Here is a 14,397-nt window from a genome sequence, read left to right as displayed (position 1 = left end):
CAGGTTTTAGATGAGTCGATATTGTCAAAATTGACAGATATGATATAAAAACATTGAAATTTTATTGATTTCGAGTTGTATAAAACGTAATGACTAATGAAAATAGGCACCCACCGAAATGACCTTCAATTCGTACAATTTTTACCAGGGTTTTTAATCATCTAATTGAAAATTCATGATAATTTTTCGAGTTATTTTCATCGTATTTTGATAATTTCAAATTCCAGGTACGACGGTTTTTTTCTGTTTCGTTAATCAGTCGTTGAATAATTTCGACGATAATATTCGTGAAAAGGAAGGATGGGTCTCAAGTCTCAACTCTTATCTGACCGTAAAAAAAAATTGTGGAAAAAAGTACGCCTTCTCTAGTAATAATTTTTTTCTTTTCAAGTTATACAGTAAAATGATACATATATTACAGAGGCATCATAATTCCATAAAAAATCCAAATTTTCAGCTTATTCTACGAATACAAATTGAAAATGCGTTACAGTTTACTTCGTTTCACTCATGCACATTTTATGAGCGAGTGTAACAAAGGCTAGCCACTAGTCAGTCTCTTTATTTTTTTTCATTTTCAAAATAAATACTAATCTAAAACGCGCGTTTACAAAAATAATAGTTTTAAAAAACGGGAAAAAATGGAGGAAAACGAACAAAATAACGTAAGAGATATTAAGTTAGATAAATTAAAACACGAAGGTATATTTACAAAATAAGTTACAAAGCGTATAGAAAAATCGAATCGGACCACTTTACATTTTATTATCTAGCTCGCAAAGCGAGTGAATAATCCAAAAAAAGCCGACAATTCATATAGACTTGCTGACCAACGAACATCGGTTTCATTTCAAACATTCGGAGAGAGATTGCCGCCAAGTCATCTGGAACGGCGTTTTGATGACTTTAATTCGCGATTTGGGCAAATGGCTAGCCAAAATACGTTCGAGTTTTGGTATAGGTAGTATATCGACGTGCGTAGGAGGAACGTCGCCATCCGACGAAGGTTTGTCGACCAATTTACGCACCGGTATACTGTCACCGGATTTCTTATTCGAACTACTGTGGTTGCTACCGCCGCCGCTTTTCAATTGCCATTGATCCATGAACAAATCGGTTACTTTCAGAAGCTCGGTAGTTAGACCCCAGGCGAAACATTTCAACGTATCTGATAAGCCTTTAATGCCGTCTAGAATCAGCTGATTCGTGGTCGCAGACTGTAACGGACAGAATTGAAAATAATCGTTAGGTAGGAATAGAATTGAAAACCGCTAGAGCCGATATTACACGTTTTTGATTAAATAAACTGAAATTACCTGCGATATGTACAACGGAATGATGAGGAAATTCTCGATATTATTACACCTGGCCATGACTTCGTCAAAACCATCCTTTATTTCGACGTTTATCAGTTCTAAGCTCTTGAGCGTTTCCATACCGTTAACGATGGTCAACAGTTCGTAATTAGGAGCCAAGTTATCTAGTTTCTCTAAACGTAATTTCTCCAATTTTGTCAATTTACCAATTTCTGTACCGAAACTGGATGGTAAATCAGAACAGTCGCCCAACTCTAGCGTTACTAAATTACTCGCTTCGCTTATTATTTTCAACAAATCCTCGTCCATATTCTTGATACACGTTAAACTCTGTAAATCAAACCAAAAATAATGCGATATGGTACACGAGAGTTTATCGAGTAAAATAGGAGTGCTTTAGAAATGTTAGCCAGTATACAATACGTTGAAGATAACTTACAATTTCTCTCAAATTATCCTTATTGATGAAATGTAATAGCGGATCGTTTCGTTTCAGCTCGATTCCACCGACTCCTTTGAGCCTTAACTCAACCAGATGTTCCAATTGAGTAAAATTATCAAACGTCAGCGAGCCATTTCTACTGTTACAAGCAAAAGTCGTAATTCCAGGTAATAATACGTAGATAAATAAAATTAATTAAATCTACACCTATATGTACGTATACGTAAACACGATACTCACTTCAAATATACCGCGTTAAAAACCGCCAAATTCGGACAAGTTGCTGCCACAGCGTCCACAACGTTCATCGGAGTTCTGCTGAAATCTATATGTTCCAAAGACGCGATAGTAGGAATAACTTGCAGGAATTCTTGCCACATTTTACTCAAGTCTTCGGGAACAGCCGAACACAACATTTTGCGCATATCTAATCTCTTCGTTCCGTATTTTTGTAACGCTTTCGCGAACCCTTTCCAGTCGTGTATTTGCGAATTTTTTAGCCGAACCGTTTTCCACTAAAACAATTAAAAACAGGTACTGTAGTTTCAAAAACACTTCGGTCTAAATCATCCAGTGTCTGAATTTAATTCACTTACCAAACAAGATTCCGAGGCTATTCTGTTCAAAAATTTACTGGTCATAGATATGCGTAAAAGATCACGTACTGTCAAGTACTTCAGACTCATCAGCAATGGGTCGTAAATACGTGAAATATTAGACAAAGTTAACGAGCTATGGTACTCAACAGGCGCTCGGTTGCCTGTTGCATGACATGTGCTCGAGTCATTCGGACTTGTACCATTAATACTGAAAAAAAAAAATGCAAAATAAGTAACGTTTTGATTAGGGTTAGGAAAAATTTAGATTTGTTACTATGGGAGGAAAATTGAGTAGAACTTGATAACATACAAAACATAATATCCTTTAACGATTACTCTTCGTTCAATTGATCGAAGTGTCGAATTTTTTATAATTTTATTCGAATTATCATTCATTGCTATAATTTACACTAATCTTTGCCTTGTACATTTTTGATAATAAATTTCAAATGATCGATTCAAGTTGAGTTTAAAAGCTCGATTTTGAAACTTCTTTTTTCAAATTTACACACCCTCAAGTTATTGGATTTTTTTGCTGATTTTTCCTCGAGTTAAAAATGAAAAAATCTAGTCGGTCAATTTCTTCTCGAAAAGAAAATTATCAATCAAGAATAGGTAATATTGTGATACATATATGTATTGAGAAAGTTCTTCGTTTTGGGCACACCAAAATGATCAAAAAATCTTACTTTCTGTAAATCCTCTAATCTTTTCAATTAGAATTCGAAATTTTCCCTTTTTTCTCTACTACAATACAATCTAGATGAATCTACAGTTCTACACATAATCAAAACTCAAATTTTTCTTCTAATTTTCGAATAAATTCGGCCCCTTTACCCAATATGAACATTTGAAAAATTTTCTTGGTGAGTGTTCCCATTTTTTAAAACTTGATTGCAAATTTGCAAAAGACCTGGTTTTTTCCTTTTTGTGAACAAAAATTGGAAATTTTACTGTTTACATTTTTTTCTATTTTTCTTTGAAAATTGAAATTTTTAACCTGAAAAAATGTCTACCCTGCTTCACCTTTCCCCCTCCTTCGTTCAAAATATCAGAAAAATTTGTCCTGCTAAAAAGTCCCGTTTGTGTCTTACCTTTATACCTCAAAAAATTTCACTGCCTTGGTCAAAATTGCTGAAAAACCTCGATTTTCTGCTAAAAACTTTCTTTTTTTTTTGCCATAAATTGCTGAAAATTTTGCTTTCTAGACAAAGTAGCCAAAAAGTTGCACTGTTACCTCAAAAAGTCTAAATGAAAGTTCCAACCGTACCTAATGAACAATTTTGAACCTTTCAAATAGTCCGGCATATGACAATAGGAGTAATTGCACCCCCCCCCCTCGCCGATCCTCCGGGACAACTTTTTTCTTAAAGAGGACATCCTAAGGAAGATTTTAACGCAAACTTGCCCAAAAAAGTTGGTTTTACTTATAAAATGGCGGCCATTTTGATTGACAGGTCAGCCGAAATTGCAAATTTTGCGTTTCAACATATAGGACTTGCATGAAATTTTTCAAACTTTACAAAGGTAGATCGAAAGATCATGCAAAAATTTATCAACTGTCAAAATTTCAAGTGCTAAAGTGCGTTTTTCGATTTTTGGTGAATTTTTTTTGGTCCAAAAATGAGGGAAAAAATCAAAATTTTACCAAATTGACCAAGAAATCTGAAATTTGGGATGTACCCTATTTTCGACATGCCAAATCGAATGGAAACGGTTTCAACCCGTTCTGAGCAGTTCTGGAGCCTGCAGCAGATTTTTGAAACTCGAAATTCCCAAAAAATGCCATCAAATTGGAGTTGTATAGCTAAAATTTATTCTAAAAACTAATTTCAATACGCTACGAAGTACTGCAGGTGAATTTCAAGTCGTTTTGGAGCCTCCAGCTACTTTTTGAAAATTACTAAAGCTTCCAGCAGATTTCTGAAGCTTTAAATTTTCACAAAATTTCATCAAATGGAGATGGAAAGCTTACACTCCGATTGTAACACCCTTTGAAGACGACTTCAGGTGGGTTCTAGTCAATTTAGGGCCTCCAGCGACTTTTTGAAAATTACTGGAGCCTCCAGCAGATTTTTGAAACTTGAAATTTCCCAAAATTTCATCAAACTGAGATGGAGAGTCGAAATTCATTCTGCAAACTAATTTCAATACGGTACGAAGATGACTGCTGGTGGATTTCAAGTCGTTTTGGAGCCTCCAGCGACTTTTTGAAAGGTTGTATGGCGTTTTTTTGGAAAATTGAAATTTCCTAATAGTCCAGTCAAATTAGCTCATATGAGAACTCAACCTGGAATAAATTGGGGGAAAATTTTTTTTTGCGCCAAAATGCTCAGGATGGTGTCCTAAATGACATACTAAAACCCACCCTAAATCCGCCTGGAGCTTCTCCCCCCAGACCCACATTTGTGCCCCCCAGAACCGTTTTTCGCGATTTTCTCGCGAGCAGTTGACTTTACGTCGAAAATAATTTTATTTTTGTATTCTACGTCAAATTTCCGATCTAGTGATGTATCAACTGTCCTTCTACCCCCAAGGGGAGTGGAGCTGGAACCATTCAAAAAAGGGGGGTTTCCTGAAAAATGCATAAAGGCTATAGGCGCCTAAGAGGCGTGAAATGGTCCCCGAAAGTGTTCGAGTTGATATCAGCATGGAAAGTGGGCACGATGGAGTAACTTGCGCGTGGAAAATTTCAGATCCACGTCCCCTCCCCTTTTTGGGGACACCCCCTTTTCTGAAATTTCAATAACACTTTTTTCAGCCCCATTTCAACCGATTTTGAAAATTTTTCTGGGAGTTATGTATATCCTTAGTAAGTACCCCCACAAAAATTTTCAACCCCCTCCCCTCATATTTACCCCTCAAAACGGCGTTTTTTTCATTTTTTTATGCCTATTAACAATCAAGATTGCGAGGTACAATTTTATAAATACGTTTTTTGGATGTATTTTTGACCCCCAAACATCATGTAGTTCTTTCAAAATTTTTGCTTTGGTGCGCCGTGCTGAAAAGTTGAAAAAATGTGTCTTAGGGGGGGTGGGGGTGATTTTGAAATTTTGAGAAACATGAATATCAATGAGTAGGGTGTCGTTTTCTTATGATTCGATACCGCTGAGCACGAATATGACCTCAGATTTTCTTCTACACTCACCTACCCCTCTCCAGAGCCCCTCAGCCCCCTCAATTATCACGATTTTCGAAATAAAGTTATTTTGATGACATTGGTGTCGTTTTCATATGATTCGATACCGCTGAGCACGAATATGACGTCAGATTTTGTTTTACACCCACACAGCCCCTCCGGACCCCTCAGTCCCACCCCTTAATTTTCAAGATTTTTAAAATAAAATTACTTTGATGATTTTCGTGTCGTTTTCTTACGATTCGATACTGCTGAGCCCGAATATGACGTCAGATTTTCTGCTACACTCGCACATTCAACTGCCTCCATTGGATGCAAGGGCTGACCAATTAGCCCCCCCCCCACCAAAAAAATAAATAAAAAAAAACTTTTCTGCAAAATTTTCTTATAAGGTAAACATTCTGCGTAGCATTTAAGTTAACATTGTTTAAGGTCTAATCGAATAACACCCCCTCTCCCCCAACAAAACAGTTGACTTTATTTCGAAAATCGTGATAATTGAGGGGGCTGAGGGGCTCTGGAGAGGGGTAGGTGAGTGTAGCAGAAAATCTGACGTCATATTCGTGCTCAGCGGTATCGAATCGTGAGAAAACGACACGAAAATCATCAAAGTAATTTTATTTTAAAAATCTTGAAAATTAAGGGGTGGGACTGAGGGGTCCGGAGGGGCTGTGTGGGTGTAAAACAAAATCTGACGTCATATTCGTGCTCAGCGGTATCGAATCATATGAAAACGACACCAATGTCATCAAAATAACTTTATTTCGAAAATCGTGATAATTGAGGGGGCTGAGGGGCTCTGGAGAGGGGTAGGTGAGTGTAGAAGAAAATCTGAGGTCATATTCGTGCTCAGCGGTATCGAATCATAAGAAAACGACACCCTACTCATTGATATTCATGTTTCTCAAAATTTCAAAATCACCCCCACCCCCCCTAAGACACATTTTTTCAACTTTTCAGCACGGCGCACCAAAGCAAAAATTTTGAAAGAACTACATGATGTTTGGGGGTCAAAAATACATCCAAAAAACGTATTTATAAAATTGTACCTCGCAATCTTGATTGTTAATAGGCATAAAAAAATGAAAAAAACGCCGTTTTGAGGGGTAAATATGAGGGGAGGGGGTTGAAAATTTTTGTGGGGGTACTTACTAAGGATATACATAACTCCCAGAAAAATTTTCAAAATCGGTTGAAATGGGGCTGAAAAAAGTGTTATTGAAATTTCAGAAAAGGGGGTGTCCCCAAAAAGGGGAGGGGACGTGGATCTGAAATTTTCCACGCGCAAGTTACTCCATCGTGCCCACTTTCCATGCTGATATCAACTCGAACACTTTCGGGGACCATTTCACGCCTCTTAGGCGCCTATAGCCTTTATGCATTTTTCAGGAAACCCCCCTTTTTTGAATGGTTCCAGCTCCACTCCCCTTGGGGGTAGAAGGACAGTTGATACATCACTAGATCGGAAATTTGACGTAGAATACAAAAATAAAATTATTTTCGACGTAAAGTCAACTGCTCGCGAGAAAATCGCGAAAAACGGTTCTGAGGGGCACAAATGTGGGTCTGGGGGGAGAAGCTCCAGGCGGATTTAGGGTGGGTTTTAGTATGTCATTTAGGACACCATCCTGAGCATTTTGGCGCAAAAAAAAATTTTCCCCCAATTTATTCCAGGCGAAATCCCTATTTGACTGTATTATAAAAGTAGCTGGAAGCTTTAAAACCTTTTGAAACCACCCTGTAGTCTGCGAAGTAAATTTCAGCTTGCCAACTCCATTTGATGAAATTTTGTGAAAATTTAAAGTTTCAAAAATCTGCTGGAGGCTCCAGTAATTTTCAAAAAAGTCGCTGGAGGCTTTAAAATGACTTTAACCCACCTGAAGTCGTCTTCAGGGGGTGTTAAAATTGGAGTGTAGAGTAAATTTCAGCTTTCCATATCCATTATTGATGAAATTTTGTGAAAATTTAAAGTTTCAAAAATCTGCTGGGGGCTCCAGTAATTTTCAAAAAAGTCGCTGGAGGCTTTAAAATGACTTGAACTCACCTGAAGTCGTCTTCAGAGGGTGCTAAAATTGGAGTGTAGAGTAAATTTCAGCTTTCCATCTCCATTTGATAAAATTTTGCGAAAATTTAAAGTTTCAAAAATCTGCTGGAGGTTTTAGGAATTTTCAAAAAGTCGCTGGAGGCTCCAAAACGACTTGAAATTCACCTGCAGTACTTCGTAGCGTATTGAAATTAGTTTTTAGAATAAATTTCAGCTTTAGAACTCTAATTTGATGGAATTTTGTGGGAATTTCAAGTTTCAAAAATCGACTGGAGGCTCCAGAACTGCTCAAAACGGGTCAAAACCGTTTCCAATCGATTTGGCATGTCTAAAATAAGGTATATCCCAAATTTCAGCTTTCTTGGTCAATTTGGTAAAATTTTGATTTTTTTCACTCATTTTTGGCCTAAATTCGATTTTCAAAAATTCACCAAAAATCGAAAAACGCACTTTAGCACTTGAAATTTTGACAGGTGATAAATTTTTGCGTGACCTTTCGATCTACCTTTGTGAAGTTTGAAAAATTTCGTGCAAGTCCTATGTTGAAACGCAAAATTTGCAATTTCGGCTGACCTGTCAATCAAAATAGCCGCCATTTTGTTAGTAAACCCAAGTTTTTTTGGGCAAGTTTGCTTTAAAATGTTCCTTAGGATGTACCCTTTAAGAAAAAAGTTGTCCTGGTAGATCGGCGCGGCGGGGGGGGGCAATTACTCCTATTGTCATATGCCGTACTAAAAGGGTGATTTTGATACAGGACTCCAAAGTACGCTGACAGCAAAAATTCCAGATACTCAAATCAATTCCTCAATTTTGGACAAATTTATAAAAATTTGCACAGCTCAAAAAAAATCATGGAGTCCTCTACGAATTCCTTTTGGTCCGGATCGAAATTTTTCATTGTTAGGATACTTCCTTTGCGATGTGTTTTATTTTTTAACCCATTAATATGAAATTGAACGGACTGGACTCCAAATTCTTCTCAATTTCCTTATTCCAAGCATCCTTTAAGGACTATTCACAAATCACATTCTATCAACATTCACAATTATTGAAGAATCGCACTCTTGAAACAGAATATTTTTAGTGGTACATAAATTCGTGGATACGAAGCTACGCTCGGAAACTATCCATCAAAAAGCACTCCTCGCTCACTCAATTCTTGGTGTTTATTTTAAAATCTACTTTTCATTTATTTTTCAATTTTTTTTTCGATGTTGACGCGATACGTCGTAACATTTTTCAACTGAAATTCGTCTTGCATGAATCTGTAATTGATTTTCAACTATCGAATATTTTATAGCAGAGTGTGGAGTAAAACAATTTCGTTGTAATATTGATAGAGCTACACAGAAGGTCGTTAAAAATAATTATAAAAAGAGGAACGCTGGTTTAATAAACGTAACAATCAGATCGAAAAATCAATCAAACTAACTAATGAACAAATGAACAAACGAACGAACGAACAAACAAACAAACAAAGGATAAGGTAACTAGGATGTAGGTAAGGAAAAATGAAGATCGCACGAAATATACGAATAGATACTGTCGTCTGCAGAATACGTTGGTAGTTTAAAATCTGCAATATTAAAAACACGTGATCAATATTACAAAGAAATAAAAGAAGCAGCGCAATGACTCGTACAGTAACTACCAGAAAAGAATATAAACGCGGGCGCTAGACCAACAGAATAGAAAAAAACAATCAAAAATCAAGATAACGAGCAGAGGAAAACTGACCCAAAATATATACTTACCTATTACAAGTGTTTGCGTAAGTCGAAGGGCAGGTGTTTTTAACTGGGAATTTCAGACGATTACGATGAGCGTAATTCGCACACTCGGCAGCTGAATATCTAGTCATACTTTGATAACATTAGCGAGTCATAATGAACTGACATCATCGAATACATGGGGTTTAGAGAATGAATAATTCCATAAATCGCTTAAAACGCCGGATGAAAATTTTCTTTTTTTATTTCATACAATTGACAAGCCTGTAAATTTGCAAAATTAAGGAGCGTCCGTCTAAAACAGTTTGGAAAACAAAAACTAATTTTACAAGGTGTCTCAAAAGTCAGTTTACATAATATGACGAAATGAAACCATCAATTAGAATTATTTCAACGGTGACAGCATTATTTATAGGTATAAATTGTAGTTCACAATAATCAAAAATCATCGACAGAATTTTTCCAATTTCATCAGATCGAAAATTATTGCTGTTTGAGGAAACTTTTGAGACTATTCAACCTGCTCGAATGGTCATATCGATCGTTGACAAACTCGAGCAGTAATCGAAGATGAAATAGATAGGGAGAAATTAATTTCATGTATACCTTGCACACATCATCCGCCGACAGGTCGATCTGCGTCCATACCGCAGCATTCAAAATAATATAAACACAGACAAATGGTGCATCGCGTCGTACGACGTTGGCATTGTTTCAAGAGCCAATGGACAACTTTGTAGAACCGGTCTACGTTCCCGAATCCACGAACACGTCTTCTATTTTATAAACGAACAATGGGAACGTGTATTTTAGGAGAGATGCGATCACATATTATTAAGTAAAGAGGACGAGTATGGAATGGGAAGGAAAACACAACAAATATGAATTATCAAAAATACAAATATACCAGAATCTTGACCGAATGAGTAATACAAAATTTAAAAAACAGAACGAAACCTTCAAAATACTCCACACTTGCTTTGCTGATGACGTAAAGTACGCGTAATTTTTAATATAAGAAATCCGAGCCATCCTATAAAAACACGCGACGTATTTTTCAAGAAAATTATTAAAAAAAGAACAACGTCGATTACAAGACAATTCGACTGAAAAGAGAAACAACATCGTTATCACGCACCTCGCAGCGAAATTAGAAAAAGAAAAAATAATAAACTCACTTCGCGTCCGAAGAACGATCTGTAGAAATTGCGCCGGATTCCGGATCAGGGGTGATGCTTTTATCGGTACGTTTCTGCGATTTGGAATTTTTACTCGATTTGGACGGCGACGAAGGTTTTTTCACTGTGAAAACATAACGAGGTGTTATGTAGATCTTAATTCGATTATTATTAAGCCTTAGTAGCGTTGGAAAATATTCGATAGGTACCTGGTTTTTGACCACTCTGCTTTGAGGGAGGTGGACCGCCGCTCTTTGTTTTCGTACCGGATGGTTTACCTCCGGAGGTAACTTTAGATGAGGAGGTATTCGAATTGGCTACGTTTGGCGCACGCAACAAGATCTTTGGCATCATCAACTTGAGAGTGGCGTTTGTACTCTCGTCCGTGTCCGTAGCGGCGGTGTTTTTAGTTCCTTTCTTCGACGATGATTTAGATTTAGAAGTGGTATCGGAGCCCTGAGATGACAGCGGTGTTTTGGCATTTGATTTCGATTTTTGAGGTTCTTTCTTTTTCGAAGACGACGGTGCTGGTGTCGGTGTCGACGTCGTCGGAATTACCGCAGCTGTAGCTGGTTTCTTGGCTGAGTCGTCACTGACATCAGGCGTTGATGCTGCCGTAGGCGTCACTGGTGTATGCGTCGATATCGGTTCGATACCTAAACGTCGATTCAACATGTGATCGCCACTCACGTCGGGCGATTCGTTTGTCAACAGTTCCTAAACACGAAGAACACGTTAAAATGAACAGAAACACGTTACTCGAAATACGAATAATCGAGTGTCGAGTTGATTTGCTTACCGCTTCCATTTTCCTGGTGAAACGTGTCCTTTCTAATTCCGATTCGCGATTTCTGTATATTAACTCTTTCGAAAATGTGAAATTCTTTATGTTCAAGCTTCCGTCTTTCGGCACTACAAGGTGAAGTAAAAAAAAAACTACGATGAGTATAATTGGTCGAATTTTCTTTCTTCGTTTTCAATATCGTCAGTTAAATGCTGAAATTCGATTGAAAGAATGAGCATTTAATACGTACGGTTGTCAATGATCTGCTTGGTGGATCGTAACTTCTTCCCTTGGGGAGTAAAGTAACTAATATCGGCGCTTTTCTTCTGACCATCTTCTGAAATGTATCTGTAAACTACTTCTCTTCTCCATCCTGCGAACAAAGCATCGGATCAAATGAATTCGGATGAAAATGAAAATATGTACGAAGTACTCGATTCGTTAATGCTTCGTGACCTTACCGTATTTAAATGGTTCTTTATAAATTGGGTTCGAAATATCAAACTTTGCTTTACTTTCGGATTTGCTAGGTGGATTCGGCGTCGAAGGAACTACAGGTACTGGGGTTGTTGGCGGAGCTACTTCAGTCGACTCTTTTTCATTGGAAACTGTAAATCGTAATCATTCACGCAATGAATATTTTTCTCAGAATAGAAAAATATCAAAATTTGTCAATAACGGAACCCCGATATACTCACGTTTCTCACTATTCATAAAATTTTCTTTATTCTCACTCATACTGACGTCCACATTCGGAGATTTATCCAGTTGCTCTTTAGGTTCTGAATAAATAAGAAAAAAAACACCACATTTTTATAAAATCCACATTTACTAAAGATTTCAGTGCGACTTTCGCCGATGAAACTCACTTTTAGGAGGATCCACTTCATTTTTGTCAAATTCGTCGAAAAATTTCCTCTTCTTTTTCACTCGTTTGTTAGCCGCTATTTGTTCGTCAGTTTGGTTATCCGGCGATATATCTCCGCTACCGATTTCACTATCGATGGGCGTTGCAGGTTCAGGAACTGTATCGGCTAATTGACTCGGCTGTTCGGTATCTACTTCCATTACCGATTTCTCCTCATCTTTAGGCGATACATTCTGCAACTGGCTAAGTAAATCTTGATAGTTTTGCTGTACAACTGTAAATTTTATTACGTGTGTTAAAAGAGATGGCGAGATAAATTTAAATGTACGATTAGTTAGTGTAAAAAACGCGAGCTTACTGTAATAAATTTGCAACATTCTGTTAGCAATGCTGGTATCGAATCCGATGAAATTTGACACATCGTCCAATTTGGCAGCTTCGTGTTGCGTAGAACCATCATCGGTTTTTTCGCTGGTATCGTCTTCGATATCAGATTCATATTTTGAAAGCGTCGGCAGCCTTTTAACGTTTCTAGCTCTCACAGCGCGTTCTTCATTTTGAGAAGTACTCGACGATTCACCGTTCACCAATGTTTTTGTACTACTGGGTTTGGTCTCGATTGCTTCACTTTCATCGGCGCTTGTTACAGATTTATTTTCGTGGCCTGCAGTTACTTCGTCGGCTACACCGCCAGAAGAAGGTGTATTATTCGCAGATTTTTCTTCATCGTCACTATTACGGTAATCATCGCCATCGATGTCGTCGTCTGCTTCGTCACCATCCTCACCGTCGGATGCATTTTTGGTCAAATGTGCTCGATCAGCTTCATCGGTCTCATCTTTTTCATCGGATGAATCATCTTTGGCATCTTTAATCTCGAGAGCGAAAGTTTCTTCTTCAGAATCGACAGCTGATTCATTTCTTTCGTGTTGATCGACGTTACTTCCCGCCTCACTGGTGAGATCGCCTCTTAAATCCGATTCGTCGCTTAAATCCACATCTGAACACGTTAATTCGGTAGCTTCGACGTTTACATCGGAATCGACGAGTTCGGAATCCAACTTATCAACGGTGTTTCTGTCATCGCTGCGGTCTACTTCCATACCGTCATCGCTGTCACTATCGTTACCCAAAAACGCTTTGGGTCGGTTTTCTTCGTCTTTGTTACGGTCGTCCATAATACTAGGTTTAACCTAATTTCAGCTTATAATCTCATCAGATAATCTGAAAAATAACAAAAACGATTCAATTCGTTAGTAACCAGAGCTGAACGTGATTGATTAATGAAATACTGTTCTAATAGTATGTAACGAAGAAAACGGATGGAAAAAACTCTACAACAAAAGTTGCAAGATAACAGAAATGCGACGAAAATTCAACTAATAACCTAGAATAATCGGTCAGTGAAATCGAATAAATCAATACAGTTTAAATTTAGAAGTGCCTATCGCTGAATACCTGATATGGTAACGAAATGAATACAGGATTGAAAGACCTAGCCACTTGAAAGATACACGACTATCGAAAAAAAATCCTACCGCTACCGAAGGGAAAAGATAATTTACATGAGTATCCTCCACAAATGGGATTCGCAACGAATACATCGAACAATCGTATAAATCGTATAAAACGAAGGCACAAGTGCCAGCGAGTGTTTCAAGACAGGCCTACCCGAACCGATGGCGCTAGCAAACGCAAATCGAACAACTTTAAATACATCGTTCGAGAGACATACATTCACACAATATAGTTTTTAAATACGTTATTATCGAGTGATGAACTGATAAACGTAGAACTGAAATTCAAACCATATTTTATTACATACAGAATAGGAAAAACTATGTATAACACTACAAACCAACGTAAATGCATGAACAATCAATTCAACCTACAATTGAAACGCGTCGGAGTATTCGGCGTTAGTTGAAGGCAGCAACTGATACCCAACTCATTAGCCCGGAAATATGCTAATACACCATCGCGTTCTGACCAAAATATCGACCGAACGATTCCCGACGAACTATTTTACAAGAAATTAAACATTAATTCAATAGTTGAACCGGCATTTTAACGCTAGGTAGTATAACGAAAACGAAAAATTTCATATTTTTCAATATTTTGGAATCAAAATTTTCATTTTCCACTGATAAATCAAAGACCAAGCGCGCTTGGGTCGGCTTGGGTTTTTTTATTTTTTTGGAAACGTAAAAAACTTTTTTGGCTTACGAATGGGTCGACTGTTTGGCCAGATTTTTTTCAATGTCAAATTACGGTAATTACGGCTGTGACATAAT

General features: G+C 37.4%; 2 protein-coding genes across 5 annotated transcripts in view; one reads left to right on the top strand and one right to left on the bottom strand.

Annotated features, from left to right (window-relative positions):
* Positions 1–361: 361 nt before the first annotated feature.
* LOC135840319 (uncharacterized) lies at positions 362–14,274 on the bottom strand. Of its 4 annotated transcripts, none has more exons than XM_065356801.1 (14): positions 13,962–14,274; positions 12,462–13,327; positions 12,105–12,377; positions 11,934–12,017; positions 11,697–11,843; positions 11,486–11,608; positions 11,251–11,363; positions 10,661–11,168; positions 10,452–10,575; positions 2,355–2,565; positions 1,999–2,273; positions 1,756–1,897; positions 1,317–1,646; positions 362–1,217 (listed from the first exon to the last, which is right to left on the bottom strand). In XM_065356801.1, exons 2-14 carry the CDS (start codon positions 13,279–13,281, stop codon positions 846–848), a joined length of 3,522 nt encoding a protein of 1,173 aa, XP_065212873.1. In that variant the 5' UTR covers positions 13,282–13,327; positions 13,962–14,274; the 3' UTR covers positions 362–845. The 4 variants fall into 4 exon arrangements, with proteins under 4 accessions (XP_065212873.1, XP_065212856.1, XP_065212882.1 ...); XM_065356784.1 differs by having other exon boundaries at positions 13,996–14,274; XM_065356810.1 differs by having other exon boundaries at positions 1,756–1,894; positions 13,996–14,274.
* LOC135840346 (organic cation transporter protein-like) overlaps positions 1,808–14,397 on the top strand; it is a 33,826-nt gene continuing 21,236 nt past the window's right edge. The window contains exon 1 of the mRNA XM_065356843.1: positions 1,808–1,925. The gene's annotated coding sequence lies outside the window, so the exon portion shown is untranslated. The remainder of the gene's footprint in view (positions 1,926–14,397) is intronic.

The sequence above is a fragment of the Planococcus citri genome, chromosome 1, assembly GCF_950023065.1.
Source record: "Planococcus citri chromosome 1, ihPlaCitr1.1, whole genome shotgun sequence".
Classification (NCBI taxonomy): Eukaryota; Metazoa; Arthropoda; class Insecta; order Hemiptera; family Pseudococcidae; genus Planococcus; species Planococcus citri.
This window is presented reverse-complemented; position numbering and strand designations above follow the sequence as displayed.